The sequence below is a fragment of the Mytilus edulis genome, chromosome 5 (assembly GCF_963676685.1).
Source record: "Mytilus edulis chromosome 5, xbMytEdul2.2, whole genome shotgun sequence".
NCBI classification, from domain to species: domain Eukaryota; kingdom Metazoa; phylum Mollusca; class Bivalvia; order Mytilida; family Mytilidae; genus Mytilus; species Mytilus edulis.
The window spans coordinates 31691521-31706090 of NC_092348.1; the positions used below are offsets into that span (position 1 = coordinate 31691521).

Genomic DNA, 14570 nt, shown 5'->3' on the forward strand with positions numbered 1-14570 from the left:
AAGTTTGAAAAAAGTTTGTGTGTGGAAAAGGAGGGAGGCAAACTAAAATGGGAGGGGACATAGTTTTGTCCCCTTTTTGTCCCTGGCTCCTATACGTACACTGTTATTATGATATATTTTTTGTAAAAGCAATGAAACGAGTCATTTCGAATACCGGTATGAAAATGAGACTGTTCTATGACGACTTTTATTTATTGAAGGCACTAATTTATAAAATACAAAATTATTATATTTATTGACTCTTAGTTATGTTCAATAGCTTGTTTGAATAAAATTTCAAAGAATTATATTTACTACAATACAAACAATTCTTAGCTCTATTTTAGAACATGTAATTTAAACTTGTTGAAATGAAATTAGTTTAAAATTTGTCAAAGTAAGCTTTAAGAATTCCTTCTTTTATTTGAGATTTATTATGCAATTCAATTCAATTCAATTCAATGTTTTATTAAAGTCTCATCTCTCAACAAGTACAATCAATCTTTACACATTGTAAAATAACACTAGATAAAATGAGAGCCATTCTATACAGAATTATAAGAGACTATTAAAATGCATGTCTCTATACATAGTATGCGACGCGTAACAGTTTATAACTAAGTGTTTTGATATATGAATTTGATACGGTGCATTTGTGATGGATATAGTTCAGACTCCATTTATGAAATAAAATCTATAGAGCAGAGAATTTTGATTTTTTTGTCAATTGATCAATTTAAAATGTAGATTCAAATATTTTTTCACTTCAAACGATAAAGTAAAACTTCTTAAAAACTTATTTATAATGTATAGTTCGGCGTCTGCAAAAAAGAAGCTATACGTATTTCATTGAATCTCGATATTTATCATGTTTATAATTTTTCTAACAATGACGTTCCACCTCCATAAGGGAGCTACCATTTGATTTTTATGGGGGGGGGGGGGGGGGGGGGGGGGGGGGGGGGGGGGCAAGGATGAAAAATTTAAGATGTAATCTCTGTCCTGCCTTTTTATTTTTCACTCTATTCGGTCCTGCTTTATTTTTTTAGTTTATCCTGACTCATTTTTACATAAATTGTCATTCTGACTTTTTTTTTGCAAGTGTCTCATCCTGCCTTTTTTTTTTAACTCAAAACTCGTGTCCTGCCTATTTTTTACAAATTTCATCCTAGCCACCCCCCCCCCCCACCCCCCATAAAAATCAAATGGTAGCTCCCTAAGCCTGGAAATGTCATGGCGGGTCACAATTTTAATATATAAATTGAATTGAAGACAATAGCTTTTTAGTTTTTATTAGTATGATTGTTTATAGTTAGGATTTTTAATAGAGTAGAAATCGGTTTTTATTGATTGTACTTATAAATTTGCAAGTTTATTTTTATCGTTAATTTTCAATATAATTATGTTGAAATAGAGCTACATTTTCGTCTGCTAAGATTAGTTAAAGATATCGGTATTTTCCAAAGAATTTATTACTGTGTAGAAAGTTAATTGTTAATCTTAACGGTATTCCTAAATTTTATGACACCTTCAGTAGGTCAGTCTAGTCATTTAGAGTTCAAGTAAAATCGTCTGCACGTGCAGCTGTGGCGATTTGATTTAATTACTTTGTCTTGGTCATTCTCTGGGTTCAGGTTAAATTAGCGTGAAAATTTTTCTCTAATGTTCAGACGTAAACAGATCGTCTTTATCATGCGATAAGTTAACATCGAAAACAATGTTGTGAAATTGTAATACGAAATGATTGTATATATTGTAAATATTGGATTAAAACGTAGTTATATTAGCAAATATTCGTTAGTTATATAATATGGATATAATAATGCTATTGGTATAACATTATCGTCGAATTCCAAATCCTAAATCGTCGAACATTATATGAAACAATTTATTCCACTGCACATTTCAAATCGTCTCCGCAACATAAATATAGGTACTATATATTAGTTAATATTATATAAAAATGGGTACATTGTTTTAGACAAACATAGCACAACCCTACCCCAAAAAAATCGAAGTTAACCCCTCAGTCCACCCAGATTAAAATTGAAAATTCCAAGATTAAAGTTGGAAATTGCAAGATTAAAGTTGATAATTCCAAGATTAAAGTCGACAATTTGAAAAAAAATAAATAAAAAAGGATGACCCTTATTCGCTTTCGTAATAAATGGAATTACATAAGTAAATGCCAAAAGTATCATCTTTCGTCAATCATAGACCGTAACTCCCAAATAACATAAACAAAAATCGTCAAAACTTTTCGAATTTTGTTGACATAACAACATAAAATCATCAGAATTTGATAAACGATACACAAAATCTGTCTTTTGCATATACATAATTTAATAACTAGATTCTTCCGTTGGAAAACTAGGTTATTGTAAGAGATTTGTTGTTGATTGCTTAACCTCCAGTGGTAAGTATTTCATGCATGTTTAAACTTTACGAAAAAGCGATGATTTAAATTTTTCCATTGTGAACGTTCCATTTCAGTGAAGCGACTTTCCAGCTGTAGTAGTATAGGGCTCGGGTTTCCTTTCCTATTTTCTTGATAGAGGGTTGCTACTTGCAAGGACGCTGTGTTACCAAGGGTTTCAAATGGTAAAGTTGGTTGTATCCCTATGAAGGTATAACGGACCCTTTGCCTTGTTTCAATGGGTTCGTGTTCTTAACAAGCTTTCTAAAATAGCTTTCAGTAGTATATTAAAGTGTAAAGAAAGTGCGATCTTTTTTGGCTTTCGTAAGCGCGGGGAATCATGATAGATTAATGTAGGATTTTTGAGTTTTAAGTTTTGAGTTTTGAATTTTGAATTTTGAATTTTGAATTTGAATTTGAATTTTGAATGATCCTTCCCGGCTTTCTAGGATCACTGTTCATCCTGTTTTTCAACACATAACTTCTGTCAACTTAATATCTTGGATATTTGGTATATTAACACATACACTTTTATTCAGTTGGTTAATAAATGTATTAAGAAATGGGTGTTTTTATAATGGCTCTGTTATATGTCCTCGGTTAGTAATAATGGCCTCGGATGTCTGTAATGGCCCTCTGCGTTGCCTCGGGCCATTACATACTTCCTCGACCATTATTACAGACCTTGGACATATAACAGGACCATTATAAAAACACCCATTAATTAATACTAGAGCAATTCACAGTTAGGAAAAACACTTAAAATTGACACTCATAATTTGTAAACATTCTCTTTCCCCTCCTGTCTAACAAATAAGGCTTTATACATTGTGTGTATGTTATGCATGTATATATTTATAGAAAGAGAATCTTCCATAGATTTGATTTCTAATGGTCAAAATGGTGAAATATAATCCCTTTTGGGTGTAACCATGGCAACAATCTGCATTTCTTAGATACAATATATAACAAAAGTCTTCAAAATTTGGTCCAAAGGAAAATTTCAATCAATTACAGTGATACCTTTCCTGAATCCATAGGTTTATATCTATCAAGTGGTTAAAAAAAATGATACGCATTTCTTCTCGTTTTTCCATACAATTGAATTGAAAAGATCGAGCGCAAAATCTTTGTTGATAAACACTACAATAATTTATGGACCTATGGACGGTACGGATAGACAAATACGGCATGTAAAACGTATAAATGGCCTATAAATCGTGTTATCAACAATCTTATAAATCCACTAAGAAGGCTATATTATTCTTCAATTATCTAAAAATAAATTTTACTGTACAAAAACTTTCATATTTAAAAAAATCACCATGGCCATAATGCGAAATTAAATTTCTAACTGTGTATTGCTACCTTAAATCTTGATTTATATCGACAGTGGAACGTATTCAGTATTGCACTTGCTGATTTATCCGTATTATGGCTCATTTGCTCATATCATTTAATAAATATATATAAACAGTCTATTTTGGCAATACATATTTTACAGTATTTCAAATATATGAAGACAAGATGATTTCGATTATTTGAGAAATCGTCGTATAAAGGGTCGGTGTATTTCCCTTACTGCCCAAAGCTTGCTAAAAAATATCAAGATAACAAAAATCACAAATTGCATTATTAGTACCTAAAGATGCCTCGACTTGCTATCGTAGCAACCGTCATACAAACTGAGAGCCGTAATTGAACTTTTAAAAAAATATAAGGACAACGCTTGATAAAAAAGTATGCTTTATTTATCAAACTTATCACACTTTGGTAAACGTTAAATTTATTAAAATGACTATATGATTGATATTCATTTCAACACCAAAGTACTGACTTCTAGGCTGGTGGTACCCTCAGTTAAAACATTGTTGTGACGTCATTCTGTTGTTTTACCTGTTCTTTATTTCAGTGATTGGACTGTTGGATCATTTACCTGTAAGAAACCATTATGTTTCCTTTTCCTCCTCAGGCATATATTACCTTAGCTGTACTTGGCAAAACTTTTAGGAATTTTGGTCCTCAATGCTCTTCAACTTCGTACTTTTTGTGGCATTTTTAACTTTTTTTGGATTCGGGCGAACTTGATGAGTCTTTTGTAGACAAAACGCGCGTCTGGTGTATATACAAAATTTAGTCCTGCTATCTATGATAAGTTTATTTAGCTGTCCAATATTTTTACGAATAGCCCTCTTCTTCTTAAAAATATTGGACAGCTAAAGGTAGCATAACTGATTATTACAGGTAAATGATAGTTCAATCACTGAAATAAATAAAAAATATTAATTACCCTAATTGTTTTCATCATGTAAAGAAAAATACAACCAGAGAACAAATGACAATAAAAAAACCATTTTATTAAAGTCAACTTCCAATACAATAATTTTGTCACTCATCAAACCAGTTTTACGAGGGAAAAAAACACTTTCAAATTGATTGTTAACACTACCAATACTTATATTTCAGCCATTTTCCTCATGTTTTTGGGTTGTCTCTTTTCGCACTAATTCAATGAGTTTATTATGGTCGTTGTAAGTCTTATTTTTGTTGCCAGTCTTGTTTTTGTTGCCTTAATTAATTTCTTTTTTCAAAAGATTTATCCTCGTCTGTCTTTAGATGATCAAAATTGACCTCTCATGTTGCTCTTATTCTTCTTAACAGCATTTTCAACTACAATTAAAATGAAAAAAAAACCAATAAAGCAATACTTCAAAAATGTGATAGATTATGCCGCAATACAAGGACCACGAACAACCTAACCCTTATCCTGTGTACAAAGTGCGAATCTCGAACTTCCTTCATGAACTGTGGGACTATGATACTTTTTAGAATTTCTGATTACGGCGTTGACTTACAAGTGTTTTTTTTATATGAATACAATGCAACACTTCGCTCATGAACGACGATGAATATGGGAAGCAGAATAAAGGAAGACATTACCGCATTTGATCTGTCAAACAAACCAAGCGTGTGTCCAATTCGCACTTTGTTCGCAGTGATCGTTTTTTCTTTTTTTAATTTTTCCAAAAAAAAATAGAGACAAACTTACGTTTTGGTAATATTTAAAAAAAACCAAGGGTCTCAATACACAAATAAACGAAAAAAGAGCGATACGAGCTTGCAGAAAAAAGAAAAAGAAAAAAAAGGGGAGGGGGGTATTCAGGTGGTACCACAACAATAACAGTCTCTTGAAAATTGAAAATTCCAACAAAAAAATAACTGATTGCATGTTGTTATCTCTTCGTTTGTTCATATTAATTGTGTATTTGAAATAAAAATCGACTGAGGTGCACTTGATATGGTTCAACAAGAACATGTCTTCATATGCTATTCTTTTTTTTTCCTCATTATCCCTGTAAAAAAAACCCCGAGAAGAAACAAAAAGTTATAGAAGAAGACTACATTCTGAAATATAATATTTATAAAACTTGCCATTATTAACTGCTTTGACTATATCCTCTTTGTAATCCACACTGAAATAATGTATCTGAATAGATTCTGAATACACATTTGATTTTAATCAAAAGTTTGAAAAAACACAATAGCTAATAATGACATCTTTCTTCGTTTTTTGCATTTAGAATATACTTTCATCCCTTTTTCCTTTTTGAAACACAAAACGCATGTAAAGGTATTCACGGAAACTATGAGCCAAAACTATGAGTTGTTCTTGCGCACGCAAAAATCAGAATAGGTATACCCTGTGTCTTATTCTTCATGTTGCAATACATGTTGTTTACATTTAGCTGTACTTTCTTTTTGTCTATTTTTTATAAGTTGAGCTACTGTTTAAAAGGGCAAACATGTATGATATATTGGGGTTTGTGTTGTTTATTCTTTATTTTCTATGTTATGTCATGTGTACTATTGTTTGTCTGTTTGTCTTTTTCATTTTTAGCCATGGCGTTGTCAGTTTGTTTTAGATTTATGAGTTTGACTGTCCATTTGGTATCTTTCGTCCCTCTTTTAATGTAAAGTTGTTATCGGCTTATATCCCTTACGGACGAAATGTCTATCAGCAGTGACATCAAACTAGTTGTGTAAATCTTGATACCTTTACGTTTACGTATATGAGCAACATATGCAGTGAAACGAGTGTAAGACAGTTGTTCATATATACATTGTAGTTGTCTAATCAATTCGAATTTAACTATTCCAAAGAAATGTTTAACCTGTATTCTTCTCAACATAAACAAAGCAAATCGAATCGAACGGTTGAGTCATATCAGTTTATACAACGATTGTTTGATAATTGTACGCGTGAACTAATTAAATAATCTCGTATGAAATCAAATACAAAGTTTTCTAGAAGCAGTAAATTCGTTGCATTTCGTATGGTTCGTAGCAAACCGGGAGACCGCTAAATAAACGCATCACATATACTAGGATTAAAATTCTGTATCAACGCCAGACGCGCAATTCGCCTGCAATAGACTTTTCAGTGACGCTCGAATAACAATAAGATAAACACGTCAGGTCAAATAAAGTACGAAGCTGAAAAGTTTCTCCAAACTAATCTGAGGTAATCTTTTCCTTGAATAGAATAGCCTTAGTGTTTCAAAAATCAAAAGTTATGTAAACAGTTAATGTACAATAATGACCATCTCAATTATTATTACAGAAGTGCTGGCTAATGGGCTGATAAAACGTCATTAGTTATGAATATATTTCCCTTAATATTCTGCTACAGTATTTAAATACTTTCATGTTTCGTGGAAATTCACGGGCAGCGATTTTTTAAATTTTGAAACTGTAGTTGATAAGAAGACTTCAAACGATTTGAATAAACATTTTGAATTATTGAATTTGAATATCATCTCCGATACTGTAAATTTGGTCTCAAGATAAATATCTAATATCGAACGACAAGACACATCGATTGAAAATCATGCACAATGAATTAAAGAGCTTAAATTCATGTGACTACTTCTCATTACAATATTTTGTATTTGACCTCGAATATTATTTTCAGCAATTACGACAGTTAACGTTGCACTAACGTTTTTTTTTATTCATCAAGTCTAAAAAGGCACAGACAACCCGACACTGTGATAAATGAAACATTTAGATTTGATACGAATTGTCTTTGTATCTTATAGATATGTTTGAATACTTAAATGGATAGCTTACAAATATGAGCTATTTTAAAACACGCAATAGACCTCCCTGAATAATGTAATAATGACTTTAAAACATTCCATTTGTATTGAATTCCCCGATGAAAGATAGCCAGTAAAGATTCCCAAACCTTCCATATATTGCCGATACAAATTAGCGAAATAGATATATACACCTCGCCAAAAGTTAAGCAACACCTCAATGTTATTGCTTCTATTTTCTGTTTTAAAGTTAAATTTGATACTGCTTTGTTCCCACATATTACGTTTATCTATTGGTAATCAGCATGTAAGAATTCAGGTATTCATTTTTTTCCTAGGTACATTTAAACAAGTTACACGGACACTTTTTTGCATATTTATGCGCTTTACATGTATTATTATTGTCGCCTTTATTTTTTCCGTATATCTTGTTTATCCGTTTAGGTGTCCGTTTTATGCGGTACTCGCCATACGTTCTGTTCGGTACGTTTCCGTTGCTCGTATGTTGCATATCCGGTTTGTGTCAGTTATATATTCGTTACGTGTCCGTTTTATTTAGTCAACACACCAACGGACGCTCAATAGATCACAATTTTGTCAACGGACAAATTTTATTTGCATCTGTTAGGCTTCCGTTCTCAAGTCCGAAAAAACATAAAAGTACATATTTTTCAGTTTCAATCTTTTTTCCATCACAAAACTGACAAATTATTTCATTTAAAGGTGTTACTGGCTTGGTGTATTATTCTGTTTCAATGGCGAATGGTAAGGATCCATAACGAAAGATTGATAAAGTTCTACGGTAGAAGGATTTAATATAACTGCTTGGCTAAAGGTTTTGTCTAAACGTCCTTAGTTTATCAACATTTTCAGTTTCTATTGTTATGCACATCGCGTATCCAATTTTAAGCATCCTTAGTGTAAAACTTCCTTTACAATACTAATCTTTTGTCGGGTTGTCATATTTTGAGCGTTTATCGAACAACTTAAGTAACTTTTAAATGAATTTCACTTCACGGGAATGTCACGGGCGCTGTTTTGATTTACTCGATTCATAAATCTGTTGAACGAGTCTATGTTCATACAAACTTGGAAATGCCATTGAACTTTGTAAAAAATAAATAATGTAGACGCTTGATATTAAAATGTGTTTTATTTATCAAACTTATCACACTTTTCGAAAACAGTAAATTTATTAAAATGATCAAATAATTGATATTCATATCAACACCGAAGTGCTGACTACTAAGCTGGTGATACCCTCAAGGACGAAACGTCTATCAGCAGTGGCATCAAACCAGTGGTGTAAATTTTGATCAATTGCGTATATAAACAAAATATTCAGAAAAATGTGTTTAATAATGTGATACATAATTATACGAAAGACCAGTATGCTTGTGACAGCTTGCATTTGTAGTGCTCTGTGTAGTTATATTTCATTACTCTGTGTAGTTAGTTATATATTATTACTCATTGTTACTCTGTGCAGTTTTATTTTATTCCTCTGTGTAGTTATATTTAATTACTCTGTATAGTTATATTTTGTAATTTACAAACATTACAAATATTGAATGAATAAGTTAAACAAAATATTCGGCATTTATTATTTAGTGAAGATATTTCAACGTCTTTTTGCTTGATATTTTTATCCTTAAGTTCTAAATAACAGTTAGGAATAAAACTTCCAACTGACACGTATTATTTTAATCACAATCTTTCTTGGTTTCAGACAAACAAGGCTTTTTGTTTATGGTATATGCAAAATTATGCATGCAAACAGCAAGTTTCCTAGATATGATTTCCTATAAAAAAAAATATGATCTTTGTTACGTGTAGTCAATGCAACAATGTGCATTTATTTGATACAAAATATTGAATAAAAGTTGATAAAAATGTTAGAAAAAAAATCAGCAAGTTTTAAGTAGAGTACAGTCATGACAGTGATACATTTTCTCAAACCAGTGACAATACATCTATGGAAAAAAAATGCATTTCACCTAATTTTGCAAAAAAATTAACGGAACTGAAAAGCTTTTAGGTCAAATATTTGAAAGAAATAACTCTAACAATTACTAAGATTATGGGCGATCCAAACGTGAATACTGGCTTTGAACCACAAAGTGGCATGTAAATCATGCGAATAAATGGTCTTAATGTTAATATATAACCCCTGCAAAGGCTATATTATTCTTCATATGTCAACATTAATCAAATTGTACAATAACTATAACCTTTAAAAAATCATAGGAACTTAAATATAAAACCAACTTCAAAATGTGTACACGGCTACCTCAGTCTTTTCGTGATTTCTTTTTTCTACATGTATTCTAGTCTAAGTGCTTTCATTTCAGATGGGTAACGAGACGTCTAAGCAAACACCAAGAGCATTTGAAACTATTCCCGAACTATACAAATTTCTCCTTGAAGAAACTTTCAAAATCAATTGTCAATTATGTGAAGAATTTTTGAGTAGATTCAATGTTGAATTGATTATGTCTATACATACATTAGCAAATACATTATATGAGCGAAATGTAAGTGTAGAAGAAATACAGGAAATGAATAAATGCTTTGAAATGGTCATGAAGCAACACAAGAAACGCGTATTTCAGTTCACCCATGAAAAAAACGAAGGAAGGTATAAGAGATTTCCAAAAAATATAATAAAAAATGTTCAGTTGAAAGAGCACAAAATGTACAAAATAGCATCAGAAATATCCGAATTTGCTAGCGATTTTGGAACAAAAGAACATAAGTTTAATGTTTTTCTATGTGGAAAAAAAATAGAACACATTAAAAACAAATTAAAGGAACAAATTGAAATTTCAATGGAAAGTCTTCTTCCGGGTGTGCTTTATGAAAAGTCCTTATGTAGTGAAGCTTTATGCATTGATGGAGGAGAGAGAACGTTAATGCGCTACAAGGTATGTCCCGTGGAAGCAGACTTTTTTCCAGGAAATCCATATACCGTTAAGCCAGTTAATCGCGATTCGCTGCAGTTTAAGGAATCACAGCTTTATGTTTGGATAGAACTAGGAAAGCTTTTTTTGAGCAAATCACTTTCAGTAGACATGAAAAATGTACCACCTTTCATTGTCCCTACCCTTGATCTTAATGGAAACGTGCTAGTAGAACTGGAAGGTATCATTGAGTTTTGCTGTACTAAGGAAGCAAAGTTAACAACAAAAAAAGATGGTAGAAGCGCACAAATTTTCCTCTGGCCCATAAATAAGATTGTACAATCAAAAGAAAGCAAGACATTTAAAACCAGGGTTAAAGTTGAAATTGAAATGACCACATCTTTATTAAGGATGAAACCCAACAAAACAATCACGATTACTTGCAGCGATGTAGAAAATTTCAACAAATTGCATCAAGAGGTACAATCTCTTGAGCTCAGCCAGTCAATGTTCTCACAAAATGAGGAAGAATCCAAAACGTCTACTCGATCTACTGCTTCTAGTTTTAATAGGAACTTAACCATTAGGGACTCTCAGAATAACAGAAATAATGAGAATAGAAATGAGGATAATGCAGATGGTGGACCACGCGTACAATCAGAATTTCCGGAAGATCTTCCTAAATGTGGTCCTGAATTTCATGATAAATTTGACAAAAAAATGATAGCAAGCTTTGCAACTAAAGTATGGGATGACTTTGGAGAAATAATTGCAATAACGGCATCAAAAAAAGCAGGTAAAGTTCTACAGCGCCTTCTTATTCCAGTGGGTATAGCTTGGTGGTCTTACAATATTTGGCACTTTGTGAAAGACTTTCGTGAAAAAAAATTAACTGGGCGAGAGTTAATAAGATCAATTGGAAGATACGTTATTGCAGATATTGGTACAGCTGGCTTGGCTTTCCTTATTTCAATGTTAGTTGCAGGGCCTGTCGGATTTTTTGTTGGCATTGGATTAGCAGCTATACTAACACCCTTAGACTTCTTTGTTGGGGATAGAATTGCAAGGTTTTTTTTACCAAGAGGTCCAAAAGAAGAAATGGCTTGGCGTGCAGAACAACTCCGAAAGAGAAAACAATCTCTCTTGAAACAGGCATTTAAAATACTTAAGATTGAAGCAAATGCTGCAAACTGGGAGATAGATAGGGCATACCGGACTGCTGCCTTGAAGTATCATCCAGATCAAGGTCATACAGCAGAAGATGTCGACAACAAATTTGACGCCATAAATAAAGCTTATAATCTTATAAAACAGGAAAGATCTTTAGAAGATCGGGAATGTGAAGCGGGAAACAACACTGTTAGACCAATTCAAGCTATCACAGAAGGATAACAATTAAAAGGAAGACATGTAATTGAGTATACTTTCTCCTTCTCTCTATTTCTTGTTAATCAAAATTTGTAGTATATGCTTTACGTTTGATATGTAAGGTGTATCTGCTGATTCGATAACTTTTTTTGCAAGAAAAATTAGTTCTAGGGTTCCTAACTTTATTATTTTGATAAACGAGTTTTATTTAAAAAAAACCAGTGTATTGTGTTATATATGTAGTCATATGAGACGAGTGACTGGTTTTATTTTATCATTTTTTACGCAAATATATCGTATAATCGTCAATTTTTTTCATCTCTGCCTGTCATGATTTTACAAATATGGCAGCTCATTAAATACCGTGTTTTGACTCCAAAGTTTACCGATTGTCACCTTATAGTAAACAATCAACAAATGAACAGGGATATATGAGCACGTGTTTAACATGTACAATCAGATAAAAGTTTTATTTCAGTGACCGATCCATTCGTATTGCGATCACCAGATTTTTGCGAGAAAGTTCACACGAAGGTCACCATGCATACGGAAAATATGTCAACGAAATTAAAGATTTTTCTTTAGAAAAAAAGTATATGTACATGAGTTTGATAATGAAAACCATCCTTTTTTTTATACAAAAAAACCTAGGCATCATTATGTTTTAATTTGAGGTTTCATATGACTTTAATTCAAACAAATATCTTCAACTTGTAAAACATTTTTCCACTGTACACTTCCAATTGATGTTTCTGTCTGGTAGATTATATACGTATATTATATATTTCTTTTGTTGATACATTTTTAACTGATATTTTTATGTGACTTTTACATATCATTTCCAGTTTTCAGTTAAAGTAAAATTTGTTTGTTTTGATTTCTCATCTTGAAGTTAATCTCGCATTGTTTCGGCAATGTACTTTTTATATTCTGAAAACCAATTAGAATGATATTATAGTTTGAGTAATTTCATATAATTATCACATAGCATAAATGATATGGGTTTATTTTTCATCCGCTGGTTATAGACTAGGCTCTTAAAATTTAAGTTTATGTATTGGTTTCACCGTATCACAAGTGTTTTCTTATTACAGTAAATTATTTTTTCTGTTTTCTTCCTTCTTTTTTTTATATGTATTATTGATTTTTGATTGAAAGGGTTTTACAAGTTTTTTTTCTAAATTCATTATATCATGTGTTTTATCTATGTTCACATAGAAAATTTAGTAGTTTGTGTGTTTAGTTGATCAAGATAAAACAGGAAAATCTTACCAGTCGGTTTCATATCATCATTGTTACATTGTTACATGTAACTAATCTGAGTTCAATTCCATCTATTTTTAACGTTTAACATAATATATCTACATAAAACATGCTCAATCCAGCGTTTGATTGTCTTCATCGCTTGTCCTTTTTTTGCCATTACAATATGGGTTTTAAATTTTACCGTGTTTATTTTTCTTGGAGTTCGGTATTTTTGTTATTTTACTATTTTTTAGACATATCGATCACTTCTGTGTACCATACGTGTATTCAAATCTAGATTGCAGTAAACTATTAAATTCACATCTTTGTATCAATGAGTTGAAACTCAAAAGATATTAGACTGAGACGAAATTTGTGAATATTTCAAACGCAGATTTTTATAGGAAAGTGCTAAAAAAGACTTTAGGCTCAAAGCAAACACACCAAACAATTCATATTTATTTAGCATATTGTTTAACATCATTGTTTTGAAGAACAGTCTATGTATATCTTAATATATAACACACTAATAAGACAAGGTATGGACTATAGTTCAAATTGTCCTCTATTTCTGGTAATGAAAGTGAAACTTGAAAAGTTGTTGAATTACATGATTAATGCCAAAAACTATTGGACCGAAATGAGGACAGATATTTATTATGAGAGTCCCAGACACTATATGCATACAAGATTCAGTTTTCCCATTAATTTCACATGTTTATAAGTGGTGTTTAAACTCGTAGTCGCCCACAATGTATTGTAGTTCACCGAGTCGATTGGTTAGTTTTGCGAGGCCATATTTACTTTTTTGTTTTGCAAATTACTTTGCAAATATATTCTGACGTTAGGAAATCTAGAGTAAATTACCATCATTTCGTTTAAAGAACGATAACTCAATTATCATTTAATCTAGGACTAAGATAAATCGTCGACTTTCGGACTGTAAAATATGTTTATAAGATAATTTGTACAGCTCTGGTACACCACTAAAATAGTTTTGAAGTGTAGGAAAGCCAATTTCTGTATTCTTTATGTTTAGAACATTTTGTCTACTCTTATATTTTGGAAGCTTTTTAAAAGTTTGTTCTCTATTTTTGTCACTTCAAGACCATACGCTAGTAACATGAATATTTTGTCTTATCAGACAGTAACCATAAAACAATCGCTTTTTGTATCAGGCAATAGGAACTTTAATTGGCATACAAAACCCAAGCTATCTCATCTGCCTTATATTGGTAAAAATTATAGCAACAGTAACATGGACTGTAACATGCCTTCAAACCAGAAATTCTGTAAACTTTATATAGATTTGGAAATTCAAGTTCAAGAAGTAATTTTTGTCGATCCTGCGACTTTTGTCGTAGAAAACTCGACATAGGGATAGTGATCCGGCGGTGGCGTTAGCTAACTTCTTAAATGCTTTTTATTTTAGAAGGTAGAAGACCTGTATGCTTCATACTCTATATATAGATGCTCCATGTTACGAAGTTTCCGTCTGTCACATATCCATTGTCCTTGACCTCATTTGCATGGTTCAGTGACTACTTGAGAAAAAAAGTTCAG

General features: G+C 31.7%; 1 protein-coding gene across 1 annotated transcript in view; it reads left to right on the top strand.

Annotated features, from left to right (window-relative positions):
• LOC139523447 (uncharacterized) overlaps positions 1-13373 on the top strand; it is a 16819-nt gene extending 3446 nt beyond the window's left edge. The window contains exon 2 of the mRNA XM_071317494.1: positions 9846-13373. Within this exon, the coding sequence (XP_071173595.1) occupies positions 9846-11786 (1941 nt within the window). The 3' untranslated portion in view covers positions 11787-13373. The remainder of the gene's footprint in view (positions 1-9845) is intronic.
• Positions 13374-14570: the final 1197 nt, after the last annotated feature.